This window comes from Candidozyma haemuli (genome assembly GCF_002926055.2).
Source record: "Candidozyma haemuli strain B11899 chromosome Unknown B_2014730914, whole genome shotgun sequence".
Taxonomy (NCBI): Eukaryota; Fungi; Ascomycota; class Pichiomycetes; order Serinales; family Metschnikowiaceae; genus Candidozyma; species Candidozyma haemuli.
Window position 1 is genome coordinate 1,659,886 of NW_020289902.1, and position 17,792 is coordinate 1,677,677.

The 17,792-nt window shown below is 44.8% G+C and overlaps 9 protein-coding genes across 9 annotated transcripts; 5 read left to right on the forward strand and 4 right to left on the reverse strand. All coding sequences in view use genetic code 12, as the record gives it.

Moving 5' to 3' along the window:
* Positions 1-761: 761 nt before the first annotated feature.
* Positions 762-1,439, forward strand: CXQ85_001521 (uncharacterized protein; the record flags this gene model as incomplete). Its single annotated transcript, XM_025485229.1, has 1 exon — positions 762-1,439. One exon carries the CDS (start codon positions 762-764, stop codon positions 1,437-1,439), a length of 678 nt encoding a protein of 225 aa, XP_025340160.1.
* Positions 1,440-2,590: 1,151 nt separating this feature from the next.
* On the forward strand, positions 2,591-3,530 carry CDC21 (thymidylate synthase; the record flags this gene model as incomplete). Its single annotated transcript, XM_025485230.1, has 2 exons — positions 2,591-3,471; positions 3,527-3,530. The coding sequence occupies 2 exons, from the start codon at positions 2,591-2,593 to the stop codon at positions 3,528-3,530; spliced, it is 885 nt and encodes a 294-aa protein (XP_025340161.1).
* Positions 3,531-3,550: 20 nt separating this feature from the next.
* Positions 3,551-4,438, reverse strand: CXQ85_001523 (uncharacterized protein; the record flags this gene model as incomplete). The annotated part of the gene is made up of 1 exon (XM_025485231.1): positions 3,551-4,438. One exon carries the CDS (start codon positions 4,436-4,438, stop codon positions 3,551-3,553), a length of 888 nt encoding a protein of 295 aa, XP_025340162.1.
* Positions 4,439-4,615: 177 nt separating this feature from the next.
* Positions 4,616-4,927, forward strand: DAD2 (Dad2p; the record flags this gene model as incomplete). The annotated part of the gene is made up of 1 exon (XM_025485232.1): positions 4,616-4,927. One exon carries the CDS (start codon positions 4,616-4,618, stop codon positions 4,925-4,927), a length of 312 nt encoding a protein of 103 aa, XP_025340163.1.
* Positions 4,928-4,952: 25 nt separating this feature from the next.
* On the reverse strand, positions 4,953-8,331 carry CXQ85_001525 (uncharacterized protein; the record flags this gene model as incomplete). Its single annotated transcript, XM_025485233.1, has 2 exons — positions 4,953-4,971; positions 5,018-8,331. 2 exons carry the CDS (start codon positions 8,329-8,331, stop codon positions 4,953-4,955), a joined length of 3,333 nt encoding a protein of 1,110 aa, XP_025340164.1.
* Positions 8,332-8,634: 303 nt separating this feature from the next.
* On the reverse strand, positions 8,635-9,640 carry RPF2 (rRNA-binding ribosome biosynthesis protein; the record flags this gene model as incomplete). Its single annotated transcript, XM_025485234.1, has 2 exons — positions 8,635-9,580; positions 9,627-9,640. 2 exons carry the CDS (start codon positions 9,638-9,640, stop codon positions 8,635-8,637), a joined length of 960 nt encoding a protein of 319 aa, XP_025340165.1.
* Positions 9,641-12,378: 2,738 nt separating this feature from the next.
* On the forward strand, positions 12,379-13,446 carry CXQ85_001527 (uncharacterized protein; the record flags this gene model as incomplete). The annotated part of the gene is made up of 1 exon (XM_025485235.1): positions 12,379-13,446. The coding sequence occupies one exon, from the start codon at positions 12,379-12,381 to the stop codon at positions 13,444-13,446; it is 1,068 nt and encodes a 355-aa protein (XP_025340166.1).
* A 69-nt stretch (positions 13,447-13,515) lies between these two features.
* Positions 13,516-15,171, reverse strand: CDC7 (serine/threonine protein kinase; the record flags this gene model as incomplete). Its single annotated transcript, XM_025485236.1, has 1 exon — positions 13,516-15,171. The coding sequence occupies one exon, from the start codon at positions 15,169-15,171 to the stop codon at positions 13,516-13,518; it is 1,656 nt and encodes a 551-aa protein (XP_025340167.1).
* A 1,077-nt stretch (positions 15,172-16,248) lies between these two features.
* Positions 16,249-17,347, forward strand: CXQ85_001529 (mitochondrial 37S ribosomal protein mS45; the record flags this gene model as incomplete). Its single annotated transcript, XM_025485237.1, has 2 exons — positions 16,249-16,761; positions 16,919-17,347. The coding sequence occupies 2 exons, from the start codon at positions 16,249-16,251 to the stop codon at positions 17,345-17,347; spliced, it is 942 nt and encodes a 313-aa protein (XP_025340168.1).
* Positions 17,348-17,792: the final 445 nt, after the last annotated feature.

Sequence of the window (17,792 nt, forward strand, 5' to 3'; positions counted from 1 at the left end):
CCATAAAAGCCCTAATGCCATGTTTCAGTTCCTCTAAACCTGATGGTGATCAATGAAAGGTTAAAAAGAAAAGAGTTACTGCTACAGGATTGAAATAAACTATATTGGAAGTATCATTTATGTTTTCTAATTTAGTCAATTGCTCAAAACACATATATCTGCCCTTCGTTCCATACTATTTATATTTCGCAGCCATTACCTGAAAGCCCTAGCCACCATCTACCCTCCCACATACTTCAAAAGAAGAAGGCCTGGGCAATTCAAGCCACTTTATAACTTTAAATTGACTTACCCGGTTTTTCTTCTTTACCATCCATTCATGGGTCGTAAGTGGCTGTCATGTTCTTTGTTGGTACCATTGTCTTCAGTGGCTGCGAAACGTCAGTCCAACCAGGGCAATACAAGAAAGTAGGCAAATTTTGAAGTTAAACTGGTTAAAAGAGATAAAGAAAGGTTTCAGATCAGATGGAAGTGCTTGGTAACCCAAAAGCATTAGAAAATATAGATTCTCCACCATACCTGACCTCTATAGCTCTCATTCAACATACACCACCCATTTCACCGCCTGGTCACAGCCAAAAAGCTACCAGCTGAATCCCACAACCACACATACAAGAAATTACTACTGAACTACCAATTTCACTACCATGTTGACTTCCTGGGGGCCATTAACTCTACTCCAAATTCACCCACGTGACCTCGTACCCCATTTTTCTTCTTCCGCTATACATCTCCAACCACCAACCACCAACAACCACCAAATGTCGTTCATCAGAAGATTCACCAGGTTAACCACGCCCGTTCTTGCCTTTGGCGCTGGTCTTGCATTGTTCCCAGCCGAGTGGCGCCAGTCCAAATTGCAGCCTCCAAAACTTACGCATTTCAACGAAGACGCATTGGATAAGATCCTGAAATCTGATCTCTTCAACAAGCTCAAGAATGATTCCAACTACAGAATGTACTACAGCAGTCAGAGTTTCCCACAACAGCATCACAAGAACTTTGTCAGCCGAGGAATGCTCTTTGGGCCAGATCTTTTTGAGGTTGACCCAGTGGTGTTCTTGAACGAGTCAGACGGTGAATTAACCGCTTTTTACCATTTGGGTAAGGAACTTGTCAGTGGAGACGGGCTGCTTCACAATGGCATAACGTCGACGATTTTAGACGAAGGGCTTTGTGCATGTGGCTTTTCCAAACTTCCTTCGAAAAGAGGCGTTACGGCAAACCTCACTATAGACTTCAAGAACCAGGCCCAGCCACAAAGCACTGTGGTTTTGCGTGCCAAGGTGGACGAGTCCAAGGGAAGGAAGGTTGTCATTAGTGGTACTCTTCTGACGTTTCCAACGAGACGTGGCGAGTTACCTATGGAGATTGCTTCTGCCAAGTGTATTCTTGTAGAACCCAAGTGGTTCAAGTACTTGAGATGGCTCCAAGTTTAGAAACTCGTCTAAAATAAAACTTTGCATTAGAGAGAACTTTCTCAAGGCGTATACCACCTTGCAGAGAGGCGGGGGCGGTGGGAGGCGTGGCCACGGATCACAATGTCACTTTTTGATGCCACGACTAGCTTTAGAGAGCTTTGATCCAAAAATGGCTCTTAGACCAACAATTCCCTCATGCCACATATTATTGCTCGCAGCGCAAGAGACGTGCTTTGTGGTGTCCACAACTGACGAGCCTGTGATAAGTGAACAGGTCATTCAATGCTACAATGGCATGAGACATGGTTCGTTCTGTGTTCCATTTCAATTGCTACAGCTACTGGTTACATTACGCTCGTAAAGGGAAATGCTATCTGATCCCCTCTTTCGTTCGATCAAAAACATAGTGACTACGGTGTGGCTATGTAAGCCACCTTTTTAGGGCTAGTATAACCGCAAGTGGTCCAAGAGAAGATTCTCATGACGCAAATTAAGCATAGCAAGCAAAAGCTCCTTTCTGCTTGCTCACTGCGTGAGAGTCACTCCTCGAGTATACTGGTTACAACTACTCCCTGCACAAGCACGAAGGGCTAAAATGGATTGCTATAGTAATATCCCCAAGGCACGGATGGAACACTATAAATATGGGTGGATTTGCCATAAACTCAGATTTTCTTTTCTCCATCAACCAAAAACAAATCAATTAATCATGTCCGACGCCGCCCGTAAAGATGTTTCCGACAAAGTCTCTTCCGCTGTGAAGCCAGACTCCCAGAAGTCCACCATTGAGTTGGCCAAGGACAAGGTCACCGACACCGTCGACAACCTTGTTGGCGACAACTCCAGATCTGGTGACAAGTCTGTTACCCAGCAGGCTTCTGACTCTGTCTTCGGCGAGAAGAAGGAGTAAATGCTTGCTATTCACTGGAATGCGTAGCAATCATTAGCCACTATATGAAACAATAAACAAAAAAAACCAAAACAAAGATGTAGACTCGGTCGTGACAACAACGACACATAAACAATTATACGACATGTAAAGATACCTATCGATCTAATAGATAATTGGATATGGTACGGGTATGGTATTTTGCAGCCAGCCTGCATACAAGACCCACCACATCAACACTTTACGCGTCTTCTCTCCATATATTTCATTCTCTACCACTATGACTACTTCTACCAATCCTGCTGAGCAGGCGTACCTTGATTTGTGCAACCGTATCATTAACGAAGGTGAACAAAGACCAGACAGAACTGGTACAGGCACGAAATCGCTTTTCGCCCCACCCCAATTGAGATTTGATCTCTCTGACGATACTTTTCCATTATTGACCACCAAGCGTGTCTTTTCCAAAGGTATCATCCATGAATTGCTTTGGTTTGTTGCTGGATGTACAGATGCCAAGGTTCTTTCTGATAAAGGTGTGAAAATCTGGGAAGGAAACGGATCCAGAGAGTTTTTGGATAAGTTGGGTCTTACCGACCGCCGTGAAGGTGATTTGGGTCCAGTGTATGGTTTCCAATGGCGTCACTTTGGCGCTGAGTATAAGACATGTGACGACGATTATACTGGCCAGGGTTTTGATCAGCTTCAGGATGTTATCCATAAGTTGAGAACGAACCCTTACGATAGAAGAATCATCATGTCTGCGTGGAACCCACCAGACTTTGCCAAGATGGCGTTGCCACCATGCCATGTGTTTTGCCAGTTCTATGTGAACTTCCCAAGCAACCAGCCAGATGCAAACGCTGCCAAACTGACCAAAACTGCTAGACCTAAGCTTTCATGTCTTCTTTACCAGAGATCCTGTGACATGGGCCTTGGAGTGCCTTTCAACATTGCTTCTTATGCCTTGTTGACTAAGATGATTGCTCATGTTGTGGATATGGACTGTGGTGAGTTCATCCATACTTTGGGCGACGCCCACGTCTACTTGGACCATGTGGATGCATTGAAAACTCAATTCGAGCGTGAACCCAAGAAGTTCCCCAAGTTACACATTAAAGAGTCGCGTAAGGCAGAGATCACCGAGATTGACCAGTTCAAGTTCGAGGACTTTGAAATCGTCGGCTATGAACCTCACGCTTCCATCAAAATGAAGATGAGTGTGTAACTTATACATAATCTAGACAGCTCTTTTGCGCTTGGACCTTCTAGCCGGCTGGTGGACGAGGTCGTCCAGCTCCACAAAATCAAATACGGCATCGTCGTCGTCCGTCTCGTCGTCAGCGTTGCCTCTGCTTGTTATATTGGACAATGGTGCTCTTCTAGTACGCCGCCTCGTCTTCCTAACAGGCTCCTTCTTCATTTCCTTTGGAGGAGACTTGCTTCGCGTACGAACATAAGGTGCACCCAAATCAGGAACGTTTTCAATATTGCTAATGTTATTGTTGGCGCGAGTGGGCGAACTGTTTTTGGCGAGTGGCGACGTCAACTTATCATCTAACATCTCAAACAGGTAATCGTGATCTTTACCATCTGCTTTATCTTTTTGGTCGTCATAAATCGTGATCTTGGTGCCCAACTCTGGAGCAAGGCGTTTCCGTAGCAGGCTTTCTTTAATAGAAAGTGCAGTTGACTCCAGCTCTGAACTCCAAGGCCTCGTGTTAGGAGCTCCCCATGGAATACCCAAAGACTCAGTCTGTTTTGGAGGTTGTGGCGTGTTCACAAAATTGGACAATTTTTCACTTAATGGAAGGTTGGCGTCTTTCCTAAGCTGGTTGATCGTGGATGCCATTTCTTCACACTTCTGAAGAAACGCATTCTCGGCTTCTTCCAACTTCTTGGACATCACCGAATCTTCAGGCTTAGCTGAAAACTCCTCTCGCAAAGCTTCCATTTCTTGAGTGAGCAAATCATTGCGTTTCTCTGACTGATGTATGGTTGCTTCCATTTGCTCCACTTTGGCCTTGAGTTTTTGCAATTCCAACTCTCTTGGATCCTCTTCTTCGTGCATCAGCTGCCGTCTAGCTTTTTGCCTGAAAAACTCGTTGCTTACAGAAACCCGAGCCATTTTATTTTTTTTTGGCTTTGGATAATTAATAGTATATACTTTTCCGTGACACTCTCGCAACACATTGAGTAATGTAAATATTGGTACTGCATGGCGAACAAGTGACACTGATTTCCCTACTTGCGGCACTTTATGCAGTTTTATCAAAACAACAACCTCCATCTTCTCTCCTTCCAAATGAAAAGTTCTGTCCAAACAGCAATCGAGGAAAAGAAAGAAGAGCTCCTGCAGCTCAAAGTGCTTAACAAGTACACATATGATCTTGTTTTGCAACTTGAGGAAATTCAGGAAAAACTCCTGACCATGGGCGACGGAGTGGAAAGTGTTGCTCTAATCTTGTCAAATTGGCAAAACGTCATCAACTCAATCAGTTTAGCGTCTATGGGCGTCCTTAAATACTCTTCAAAAGATTATAAGGATAAACAGCCTTTGCCAGAGACGTTGGTGAGAATCAAGCTAGACAAGAACTCTGAGGAGACAGAGACCTAACGCGTCTGGTTTTGCACTTCTGCCTTTATGCTGTCCACCCAAAGCTTGAGTGACTTTTCCGTGACAAGCCTGCTTAATTCAGCATTCAACTCGCCGTTGGATGCATCAGGCTCACGGACAACTTCGTCAAGGATCCTGTAAAGTTCCAGATCACCATCGATATGAGATAACGTATAGAAGAAGACCAGTTCATGAACTCTGGCTTTATTAACGTCGTCTGTGTTTTCACTTGTGGCGGTGATCTTGCTCCAGTCGTCTGTTGTCGCCAAGAGAGTCAACCAGATCCTGGCTGCTTGTTGCTGGAACTCGGAATCGTTTCCGATCGACAGTGCCACCTTAAGAGCGTCAGCAAAAACGCCTTTGAACTGGCCTGTTGGCTTGACACTGATGAGAAGGCCTATGAGCTGTTCTTTGGAAAGTACCGTCAGGTTAGCAAAACGCTCAAAGAATGGGCCTGCCTCCTGGGCGAAAGTTTCCTGGAGTTTGGAATTGACGAAATTCTGCGTGAAATAATCGAATGTAATTAGTTCCTTCTTGTTCTGAACAAACAGTGACACGGCATCGTAAAGGTGGTTCTGAATCCTGACCGCCACAAGGTTGTTCTCGGCCTCTATAATAGATTCTTCAAGGTCAATTGCATCGGGGGAAGTTGGTTGCTGAAGCTTAGCAGCGACGGCTGTAAGCTTGGCCAAGGAAAGACTCAACTCGCGGTTCTCTTGGTTGTCAGTCTCCTTTCTTGAGGCAAGAGAGTTGAGAATCTTTGAAGCGCTTTCAAAGTCCTTCTTTTGCAAGTGATGGATCCAAGCAACTTGGGCATACTTCTTAGAGTTTGATCTCAAAAAGTGATCAAGATAGTTGTCTGTGTCATTGAAGTTGAGAAGAAGACGCTGGATCTGGTTGGTCTTGATATAATGCTCGAAAAGCTTAGCAGCGAATTCATAACCATGCACGTCAATGTAATGAGTCAACTTTTCGTCCACAACTTCATTCGACGATGAATCACGTTCAGTCTCCAAGATATAAGCCAACGACGAGAAATCTTGGAACTTCTCTGTGATAGCTTGCGCTTCTTCAATAAGTCCATACTTCAACAAAGCTGATACCCACTTCTTTCTATTGGTACGGAACCATTTAATGTAGGAATCAAGTTCAGCATCGTCAGTATCTTGCATGGCTTGAATTGCTCTGGTAACAATGTAGTAGAAACTTTCAGTGAGACAAACCAAGTCCAATCTGTCTTGAGCTGTGAACCCCTCGAACGTTTTACTGGAGGGTCCAAACGCTCTATCGAACGCAGTTGCAGAAACTTCAAGCAAGGTTGTTCTCAATACCCAAAGCTTCGAAGGGCTGATCTCTGGAACCTCAGAAACGTACCTTGCTTCATTCTTCAAAACACCTTCGTAAAGCACACCGGTGAGGATTTTGATGTTAGTCTTATCGGAGTGATTAGAAGTTTGTAAAGATTTGAGGAGGCCAGTAACCAAAATGTCAATCTTTTCAGCTTCGTAAGTGAAGAAGGATCTTGCAATATCAGCCGAATCTGCAACAAAGTGATGGTCTTGGATGATGGTGATAGTCTTGTCCTTCAAGAGAGCGGCTTCTGGGGTACCAGCGTCAAGCAAAGCCCATAAGTGCTGGGAAGCATCTAGCTTTTCAAGCGCTTCAACAATGGATGGAACAACGATAAACCAGAAATCTTCGAAATTGTTTTGAACAAAAGAGATGAGCTCTCTAAGAGCATTAGCCCTGGTCAAAAGCGAGTCTCTGGTTGATGAAAAGAATGGCGGGAGCGAGGAGCTCAGAGAATTCATAACTTCACCGATGATAGAAGCTGTGGCAGCCTTAACAGTGTCCAATGGATACACTGGATCGACATCAAAGTCCACGGCTTCCGATTGGTGATAGAAAATAGCTTGTTGCATGTGAGACTTGAGCAAGTAGACGGGGTCGGTGGGATCTTCAGGAAGAGCTTTCGATGTGGTGCTTTCAGGGAATCTCTCAACTCTGATAACACCAAAGTTGTTTGTCATGACAACCACTGCAGGGTTAGCTGATTCAGTTTCCTTGTCTTCGTATCCCAAACCAATCACTTCCACGCCTGCCTTGAGCTTTACAACATCTTCCCACTGTGGTCTATAGTAAGAAAACGTGGGCTCGGCAGACAGATTCAGTTGAAGGAATGCCTTATTCATATCTGTCATTATGATGGAATTTCCAACCACAACAAAGGCCGTGGAGGAAGGACTAGGAATGAAAAGCTGTGGTTTATAGTCGCCAATGAAATTGACCTGAGGTAACTGATGTGAACCGTACAAGAGAACACCGCTCTGATCCACTTTCAAAGTGACCAAAAGCAAGTTCTTCTCTGCATATCCATTCACAGAATTTTCCACGCCAACCAAAGCCGTGTATAAATCTTCGGCACCTTCTATTTGAAGGTTCCAAAGGCCCAAAAACCTTGTATTGATGAGCGCACCAGGAATCACACCGTCGATGCTGTTCTCCAAGTACGGAGTCAAATTATAGTGGAGCGTCTTTTTGTGGTCAATGTAAGGCTTTCCGCTTGGGTTAAACTCGTAGTGGAGCTTCTTAAAGCCTCCCTTGGAGTCCTGAACAATGATCTCCTGGTAAGAGCCATTGACAAAGTCACCCAGTCTTATACTAACAACTTCATCGCCCGATTCAGCAGGTCCAAGTTGCGAGCTAAAAAGCGAAAAGAGCCTAGAAGCCTTCAGCGGTCCAGTAAGTTCAAGTGTAGACAACCTAGGTCTTCCCTGGAGGTCTCTGAGCGTAACGAGCACCACCCTCTTCCAATTCGTAGCCACAACAATACCAGCCGGTTCGATGTTCTGAGCAAGCGTGATAAATTCCCCCTTATTAAGCTGGACCGTCGTTTCTATGTTTTTGCTGTTGATAATTCCAAGCGCTGGCGCATGCTGAACGCTATCATAAAAACGCACCTTACCAGCAATAGTTTCAATCACTGCAAGACCTGGATCCAAAGCCACAGTGCCAGAAGGTCTAGTTAAAATAGCTAACGTTAAACCTTCACTGTTTTCCTCCCCACTAATCGGAAACTCAAACGTTATAGGCGAACCATCAGTGGATCTATAAGGCCAAGCGTTTATGGTCTTGGAGCCCACAAGCAAGGCAAATTTCGTAGCGTTATCAGAGTAACCATTGAGTATATCACCTTCCCCCTCTCCTTCGTCCATCTGGGACTCCAAAAGCACAGGCAACGCCGGAAGACGAGAAACACAGTATTTATCGTTCTTGGTGAGCTCCCAGCCTGAAAAAGCCGTGGCATTGGGCAAAGACGTTTCCAGGATCAGGTCATTTGTGGCGTCTGCAAAGGAATGCCTTACAGAAGACGGCTCCTTGTTGAACTGCCTGGGTTTGAACATGGCCCTTTGGGGTGGTAGTATGGTGTTTGTTGATGTAGTAGTGATGAGAATAAGTCGTGCGCACTTCCAGTATGGGAGTGGGAGGAAGAGGTATAGTGGGGAATAACTAGTGGATCTAAATTAATTTACATACGGTAATCTTAGACGGGGTAAGATTTGGCTAGCTGGAGGCTAGGAAAGTGCTGGTTTTTATTGGGGCAGTGTTGGGGACCGAGGGATGCTTCCATCACTGATGGTTGCAAAATGCGAGCTGCTGGACCTTTGCACTGCCTAGGCAGATTTTGGATCGACTATTCTTCTTCCTTAAATCTTCTGCTTCTTCTCTGGAGGCTCCTCGATGTAGTCCTCCTCGTCAAACTCCTCCTCGTCGACCTGGTCGTACTTCAGCTTGAGACCCTTCATCTTTCTCGTCTGCAACTTGCTCAAGTCCTGGTTACCCACATGAATCTTGGCCACCTTGTCACCCATAGTATCCGTGGCAACGTTCTTCTTCTCCTTGGCCTGGAGCTGCTTAGGTTTGGTGAGAGCGTCCTTCTCGACCTCTGGAGCAGGAGTGATTCTTCTACCGATCTTGAAATCCAATCTGGGGCCGATCTCGTCCACCTCGACTCTAGGCAACTTCTGTCCACTTCTGTATGACTTCAACTTGTACACTCTGAAGTGGACCAAAGGCAACTCGGTGGAGTTGGGGTCTTCGATCTCAGCCACAGAAAGCGAGATGATATACTGCAAACCAGCAACGTCCTGGAGATCGGTCTGGTCGCCACGGTAAAAGTCCATAAACATAGACTTCACCTGCTGGTAAACAGGATGAGAGTCGAAAGCTGGACCGTTGAAGGTGAACATAGGTTTAAGACCCACGCTAAACGTAAGCTTCTTAAACTCAGTAATCAACTTGTGGTTATTCTGGATAGAAAGCTCCATCATATCGTAAACCGAGTGGTTATAGAAACGAGTAAACACAAGCGTGTTAGGTCTCTTCTTGTTGGATGTGGAGAACACCATCAACGAAGTATCGTTCTTCTCAGAAAAGAACTCTAACGTAGACGCATCCTCAAAAGGTCTCACTTCGTTCTTCTTATTGAAAATCTTTGCATCTGGCTTCTTCAAAGCCATCAAGTCAACCATCACATCGTGCAAGAACTGGTTACCGGTGGAGCCTGGAACGAAAAGAGCTGATTTCGTGTTTTCCACGAGCTTGGCCTCCTTATTGGCCAAAGCTCTCTTGGAACGAGCATTCTTTGGTTTGCTGGGTTGTTAGTAGTGGTCGTAAAGGCGTTTCTGGATATACATACACTGTTCTGATCATGGTGGAGATGGAGTTTTAGAAGATGCTCATCGAGAAAATTAAGTATGGGAGCGATGCGCATACACAGGCAAGGCCCATAGTTAAGGAATGGGAAGGGAAGAGAAGTGAAGATATTAAAAATTGGATAAAATATACTACTGGTTTAATTTTAGGTTGAAATTTAAATGTAGTGTTCGTTGCTGGTTTTTTTTTTTCTTCTTTTGGTGGCTGGGGTGGATTTTTAGTGTGGTTGTCTATGAGGAGTAGTTTTCTACTGTCAGTAGTGAGTGGTCCATATATAAAGTGTGCTTCGTCAAAAACAATGACATAAAGATATTTGAATATTACTTAAAAGGTCTGTTTTAGCAAGCTCTGCTTCTTTTCTGGCTCTATATAACTTGGTATTCTGGGTATGTGGGGGTTGGATGGACAGCCAGAGGGACTAATGGCTGCGAAAAGTGAGGAACTATAGCCAGATGGTCCCAAAGATAGATGGTAGTAGGTTATTTTTCTTTTGAAATATTTGAGCCAGGTTTCACGTTTACTAGTCTGTTTAAATGGCTTACTGCTTGGCTCTTATTACTGGCACTTGGGGAAGTACGTGTTTAACAGCTCGAGATGAACTGGAGCAGCATGCCATGTAAACCAGTTAGGAAACCGCACCGTTACACCTCTATTTATGTTGGCTTTACTGAAGGAAACCATTACTTAACTTATCTTTGCTTATACTTGCTTTTGAGTGGAAGACTACGTCGTATTGGGATACCCTATGCTCTGCAATAGAACCTTTGCATATGCTAGGACTGTCAACGTCTGCATCTCAAGAAACTTGGTTTCTTTGACTGTTTTCATAATCTTGACGTTCGTAATTTCTCTGGATCCTTACGTGTATCTATAATTGGGCTCTTTGGGTACCTTCCCAGTGTCTACAACACTACAAGGAACAGGCAAGGTTGATACTCGGCGAACCGAATCTATCTGTCCTTAGAAACATAATTTTGTGTTATTTAGATCGATAAATTCATGATTCTTTTTGGTGCTTGTTAATGGCTTCCTCGATCGTCTTCCATTGTACTTGTTATTATACCTTGGTTAAGCAGCTCCCGATAACAATGCATGAATTGCTCCAGAACTTGTCATAGATCGTTCCAGAACTCAATTTGTTTGTTCTTCTGAATATCCAAAAAACTCTGTTCCCAACTCTTTGTAATCATCTTTCTATGTTTCCAGCCTGTATCAGACTGTCATCCAACTTCTTGTATCTAGTATAAATACGATTATTGCCATACCAATTGATATTGCCCTTCCTGACAATTTTTTAGAAAAACTATATGAAATGAGCCTTTCTTTATTATATCAATTGATGTGCTTGTCTTATTCCAGTGCCAGAGATTATTACCAAGACAGGGTCTTAGCCAAGCCTCGCTAGCCTCAGCCAATGGACCCTGAAAGCTCGCTTAGCCCTCGTCCTCTCTCGGCGATCTCCATACCATTAAATTACATAAAGTACCATAATTAATATTATAGAAATGATCGAATTTCAATGGCCCCCATAGCTTATTTGGGAGAGCACAGGTGTATATCAGATTAACATATACCTCGTATTCAGAAACACCACCATACTATGGCATCCCCAGCCCCTCCAAAACATCAATTCCTCTCCAAATACCTCTAAATACCAATTCTGACAAAAATACCAACTCTTCGCCAATTTCCACCAAAACACCTATAACCTACTCCACTCATACCATTAGTGCCCAACCCATCCAACTACCCACCTCAATTCCGCCCCACTTCCCCTAAATACCTCCAAATTCCGCCCCAAATCTTCCCATCCTAAACCTAAACCTCCATACATCCCAAACCTTCCCCAAACCCCCTTCTTTCCCTCCCTTCCCAGCCTTGTCTCGTCCATGTCTCGGAGGACTCGGAGTGTATTGTGTTTCGCAGCAGCGGGGCAGCACCTCAGGGTCTGTGGCTCCCCCACCTTTGTACTATAAATACGAGGCCAATTCGCACTTTTGTGTACCTTAAAAAGTGTCATTTTTGCCCCCACGCTCCGTGGAGGACCCCTTGCCCGTGTCAACCTTCCCCTGCCTTTCCAGCCGCCCAGGTTCTACCACGCCGCCTTCTCCACACAACTGCACGAGTGCATCTCTCATCGCAGCGCCAGGCAGGTTTTTTCTTCTCGCCAGCTAGTGCTGCCTGGGTTGTGTGCAGGAGATTGCGTAAGTTCGCTTTTTCTATCAATGGGAAAAAAAAAAAAAAAGAGAGCACCCACACAATCATCCCTAAAGACTCCTCGTCTCTTTTTCCAAAAGCATAAAGAAATAACCACCTTTTCCATCCCAGAAGCTTGGTGCTGTGCCAACCTTGCTTTTCTGCGTTCTGGCTCACGCTGCTTCTTTTTGGAAGAAATAAACCCCTTTTTTTTAAAACTTGTTTAAGTCTTCTTCAGCCGTGGCTGTCTCGTGACAAACACAAATGAGCACCACTCCGAAAGACAAGGACAGAAACAGCCCTATGAGTTCTTCTGAAGGGCTCAGTGGGTCTTCGAGCCCTCGGCTAGTTCGGCCCGCTGCTGGGCCGCAGACGAAGAAACAGCGGTCTTCTTCGATGAACTCCGTGGGTTCTAACCATTCCAGTCATCAGCGCAGCATGTCCATCATAAGTCTTGAACTGCCACGGAATCTGATCATTTCTGTGGACGACAACTTTTGAGGCCTACGAGAAATAATAGTAACGCCAGTTTGAGTTCAATGGGCGTGGCGTCGCCGAACGAAACGCCCAAGGATAACTATATCATCGCTCATAGGCATAAGCTTCGCCACAAGAATAACACCAGCGTGATAGTTTCCGACGAGGATTCTGAGCTGGAGATCCAGATTTCGAGCAATAAGGGCCGCTGGCGCCGTAACTCGGGCGAGAAGGCTCTGCGTGTTTCGTCGTTGCAGAGTTTCAAGAAAGACTATAAGTTTAAGTTCGACAAGAAGAAACCCAAGGCTAACACTTCGAATCCACACGCCCAGGGCCCTGCGGTGTCGTTTTCGCTTCCTGGAACTTCTTCTTCAGTCACAGGCCTCGAAGACCCTGTCTCATCGCCTCTTTCCCTCGGCAGCGATGCCTCTTTCCATTCTCATCTCCCCACTGTTCCGCTTCAGCATCCTCCGCATTCACAGCATTCCCATCACCAACAGCATTCCATCCATCATCTGCATCAGAACAATCATCAATCTCCACCACCTCCACATCTGCCTAGCACGCTATGGACGCAGCATTCTGCTCAGAAACCAACCTCACAATCCCCGGGAAGCCAAAGTCCTGATGACTTGGAAAGCCAGGGCCACTTGCGTACTCCAAGCAAAAAGGTCCGTAACTCTTCTATCACGCAGTCGATGTTTCTTAAGAGACGCATGCTTCTTTCGAAGGATCTTCAGTTGGAGTTGCTAGAGTCTAACAACTCGCCCAACTCTCCAACAAATGTCATGAGTTCTGATACAAAGTTTCCCAGTCAGGTGCTGCCTCATCCATACAGACCCAGTCCTAATCTTGTGGATGATAGTGTGTCGCCATCCCAAACCTTCAATCCGCTCCGTACACTTAGGTCTCCATCGCCTCCACTACAAAGCTTTCTTCCTGAAGAGCCCAGTATGCGCCTGCAAAACAAGCTTATTACTGAGCTCAACAGAAAGTGGAACAAGGCGGTTCTCGATTCAACTGATAAACGCACCGAACTCAAAGAACCTGTGATGGCAGCTCCTTCGTCGTCCAGAAAGAGAGACCGTTCGGAGCTGGTATCCAGCACTGATAGCCACGCTATCTACTAATTTATTGTTTGCATAGTATACCTTTCATGCCTTGTATTTTTAATATATACTTGAGGACCCCACCGGGATCTAAAGCACAACCTCGTCATCTTTATGTACCTTTAATTCGCTGAAGAAAGGCAATTTAAGTAATTGCGATGCATTGAGGCGCTTCTGTGGATCCATGCTGAAGCATCCATAAAGCAATTGCAATAAGTGCTTGAGGTCAGTGTAGCCTTCTAATTTTCGTTTATACTCTTCATATTGATCATCAGTCACGTCTGTGGATTCAAGTGTAGGTTTAATCAAGACGTTGTTCTTTGGATCAAGGTATGCTAGCGTGTCGTGGATGACACTGTCCGGTGGTAGACTTTCGTTTTCGCTTTCGTGATGGAGAATGGAGGACAAGAACTTGACAAGGTTACCATTGAAGCTTGACGATACAGCTGATTGCATGTTGACTTCCAAACCGCAACCATGCAATTCAACAGCCTTTTGAAGCTTATCGTGGCCGAAAATCAAGAGTATCTCGATCAAAGCGTCGATGTCATCCGGTGAATTAAAAAGAGGAAACTTGCGGGATACAAGTGAGAGCCCGATGACACCAGCAGACCAGATATCGATCTTTGTGGTCTGGTTAGTGCACTTGAGAAGCACTTCGGGCGCTCTGAATCCTCGAGTACCCGCTCTATTGGCCCTTCGAGGAGGACGTTGATCCAATTTAGGATATGCAGCTTTTATGTTGAGACGCTTGGAATGTGTGCGAGTGACAGACTTATCTTTGGAAAGACAGGGACATGTGTTTGAAGATCTGGTGTTCCCCAGGGAATACGACAGAGGCATCTTCTCGGCCAACCCGAAATCCACTAGAACACCTTTACCTTTGAAAGGATCATACAAGAAGTTAGTGGGTTTCAAGTCACGATGCATGATGCCCTTACTGTGAACAAACTCAAGACCCTGGAAGAGTTCCCACATGTACTTCTTGATGCCTTTGATGGGAATGTCCCTGTAGAAGTCTCTGAAGTCTGCGTGCTGGTAGTACGGGAGAATTGCCAAAACCTGATCGTGAAGACGTAGAATATCAAGCAAAGGAGCGACGTGTGAATTTCCACTGAGCATGTAAAGTAGATTAAGCTCATTGTAGATTCTGTTTGGAGAGGAAGTGACGTAGATCTGTTTAAGAGCAACCAACGGGTTCTTCTGCTTCTTTTTGCCTTTCTTTGAGGAGACTTTCTGGAGTGGTGGAGACTTCCACATTTGAGAGCCGAGCAAGACAGCTCCATTCATAGCTTCTGCCTTATAAACCGTGGAAAACGTACCCTCGCCAATCTTATCTATAAGGCGATACTTTTCAGCCAAAATCGGGAACGATTCCTCAAGTTTATGCATTTCTTCAAGCACTTCCAAAGTCACATTCTCATCATCATCACCGCCCTGTTCGGTCTGTTCCACTGGCTGTGGTTTCTCCTTCTTTTCAGGCTGAGCAGGGGCAGGCGTCTTTTCTCTAGACATCGACTTAAGATTCTCGTCACGAATAAACCGAGATTCACGTGAAGACGGTTGTTTCCGTACTTCCACCTTCGGTTTCTTCTTTGACGCCCTATCATCAAAGGGATCCGAGCTTTGACGCTTTCCAACGTGAACTTCGTCTCTGGAAACAACGTTCGACGCGTTCTCGTCGACCTCTTTAAGAGGCGAAACACGCTCACGGAGCTTTTTGAATGTGGTGACGAGGCCGTCCATGAAAGAAGGGGGGAAACGGTGGTTTTGGTAGGAGCAATGGTGATGTAAGAATGTGTGTTTTGGTGAATCGTGTATATGTAAACGCAGGCGCGTGATTATGGGCACGTGTAAAACACCAGAACGTTTTGGCCCCGGGAGGTGGTGATTTGGAGTGTGAAGGTGCCAGGAGGATGCAAGGGGGTAGCGTTTTTAGCTGGTTATTTGTTATTCTTGGATCTGGGAATGACGTGGGTTTAAAGGTGATGTTTAATGTTCAGTGTAGTGCTTAGTGAGAAGAATGGCTGCGAAAAACAGGCACTTCAGGAGAAGTAGGAGGGAGCGTTGAATGATAGGAAGTGAAGTTGATTTGAACTTGATTTGGTAGTAAAATGACAGAAGCTATATCTCTAATGGAACTGGGTTTGGTTCTGAAGCTTTCAGGAAATTAATAGCTAAAAGGCTTATGTTGATTCTTGGTCGTGATTCGCTGCGATGATATAGTAGAAGCACTCCAGAGTAAACGCCATGTCAAAAACTTCAAAGAAAATATTAAGCTTTTTATAGTTTTGAGTGAAATTGCATTCCATCTTTATGTTGAACCAGAGTCACTGTTAAATACATGAAGTATTACTTTCGATGTACGGCATCTCACTGACAGTTACACCAGGGCTACCTCATTAAAGTCATTGAATCGACGAACCCCCCCAAACCATGATAGCCAAAAACATTCTTTGTATCTCTTTAGAAACTAAATTCATCACTTTACATCACCTTTCTTACGTTTCCCCTTGCCTTTTTCATTGAAGCACCGTAAAGCCCTGGAAAAATGGCTGCGAAAAACACCTTAACTATGGTGAGCCACACTCCAAATATCTCCACGCACAGACCCCCTATAACAATTCCAAAACCATATTTGGCCTCCCTGGCCTTACCTTAATCCGACTAAACCCTTTTTCCCTCAAAGTTCCTTGTTTGAATTCAAAATTGATGGGCCCTAACTGCTGACCAAGCGACGACATTGTCGCGATGTCGCACTCTTCCAAACTTCAACACTGAAAAAAAAAAAAGTTCTACCATATAAAAACCTTCCTCCCACTAATGTTCTCTGCCCTGAACCTTCGTCTGACAGGACCTCGGTCTGTTCAGGCGACTCGTTCCTTCAAACTCAAAAGAAAGGCAGACTACCTTCGTGTCCCAGTTGACCTCCCTCCAAAAGATCCCAAGTCCCATGATGGTCCATTGAAACGCCAGTTAAAGGCTTTCCTTGGTCCTAGAAACATCAGGGGCGAATACTACACAAACAAATACTGCTATCCTCCTCAAAACCACCAGCCTCGGTACATCGATGAGAGAAATTCTCCCAGGGTGACGCCGGGCGCTGCTGAGTACACCAGACAAGCATCGAGAGATCTTTCCAAACAGCCATTCCCAGCTAACCAATATACACAAACAGCACAGGTGATTCTGGAAGACTTGAAGGCAGAGATTTTCTCCCAGGTGGTGGAAAAGGGCTCGAACGCCCAGGAGGTGGCCCAGAGGTACGGCATTCGTCTTCCTCGTGTGGAGGCGCTTGTCAAGCTACAGCATATTGAAAGACAGTGGAAGAATGAGGTATGTACATTTTTTTGATGAGTTCCTTTTTTGATATGATGAGATTAGCTTTGTTTTATATTCGATTAGTCTTTAAGACCACCACATGGTTACACACTTGCTCCTGAAAAGAAAGAAAAAGAACTCTTTTACTGGTTAACCTATACTAACATTACAGAACAAAATCACTAAGGACCTAGACAAGTTCTCGAAAGTCATGTACAAAATGTTCCCATTGTTCTACAAGCCAAAGCACAAGGACAATTTGACTGAAATTCCAACTCCTGCTAAGACCTTGCACCAGAGATTCGTCACCATTTCGGAATCTGAGCCTTTCGGTCCCGTAGACGCCGCCAAGATCTTTGGTCTTGAACCTGCCCAGCAGACTCTTGACTCCTTGTCTGAAATCACGGAAGAGAACGATTCCAGAGTGAGAGATAATGAGGTTGTGGTTGGTCTTCAGAAGGATGGTGATGACACTCAGTTCAGATTCACCAAGGCAACTGCCGGCAATGTCGGGTACAGATACGGTGCTTCCAGAAGAGATAAAAAGAGAGACAGAGCCGTGGGCTTCGACAGACTTGGCCGTATGGTGTACACTGTATAAACTAGCTTGTAAATATTACGCATTGATGAATAAGTGTAGATGAGTTGGGTGTTGAGGGAGGCAGAGTGGCTGTTGAAGAGTCGTAGTCACAATAAGGGATTCCTTGTAGAACTCCTCTTTGAATTAAATGGCCATTAGATTGACGATTGGTAGTCAGATGAACATTCTATGGTCTTCAAGTGCTTATGGAGGGTAATTGGCCCAATGAAGATATATATTTTCTGGAATTTTAATAGTAAGTTGAAAATCATTTCTATGTTTTTTTTAATTTATTTTCATACTTTTCTTTTTTCATCCTAGCTTTCACCATTAAACGTAGCCTTTCCACAAATATCTACACTTTCTGGTGGATCTACAGAATGGCTGCGAAAAACATATACTTCTTCAAAAGACATAAATAGACCACCACCAAAACCCCAGAAAAGCCACAAAAAACAACGAACGA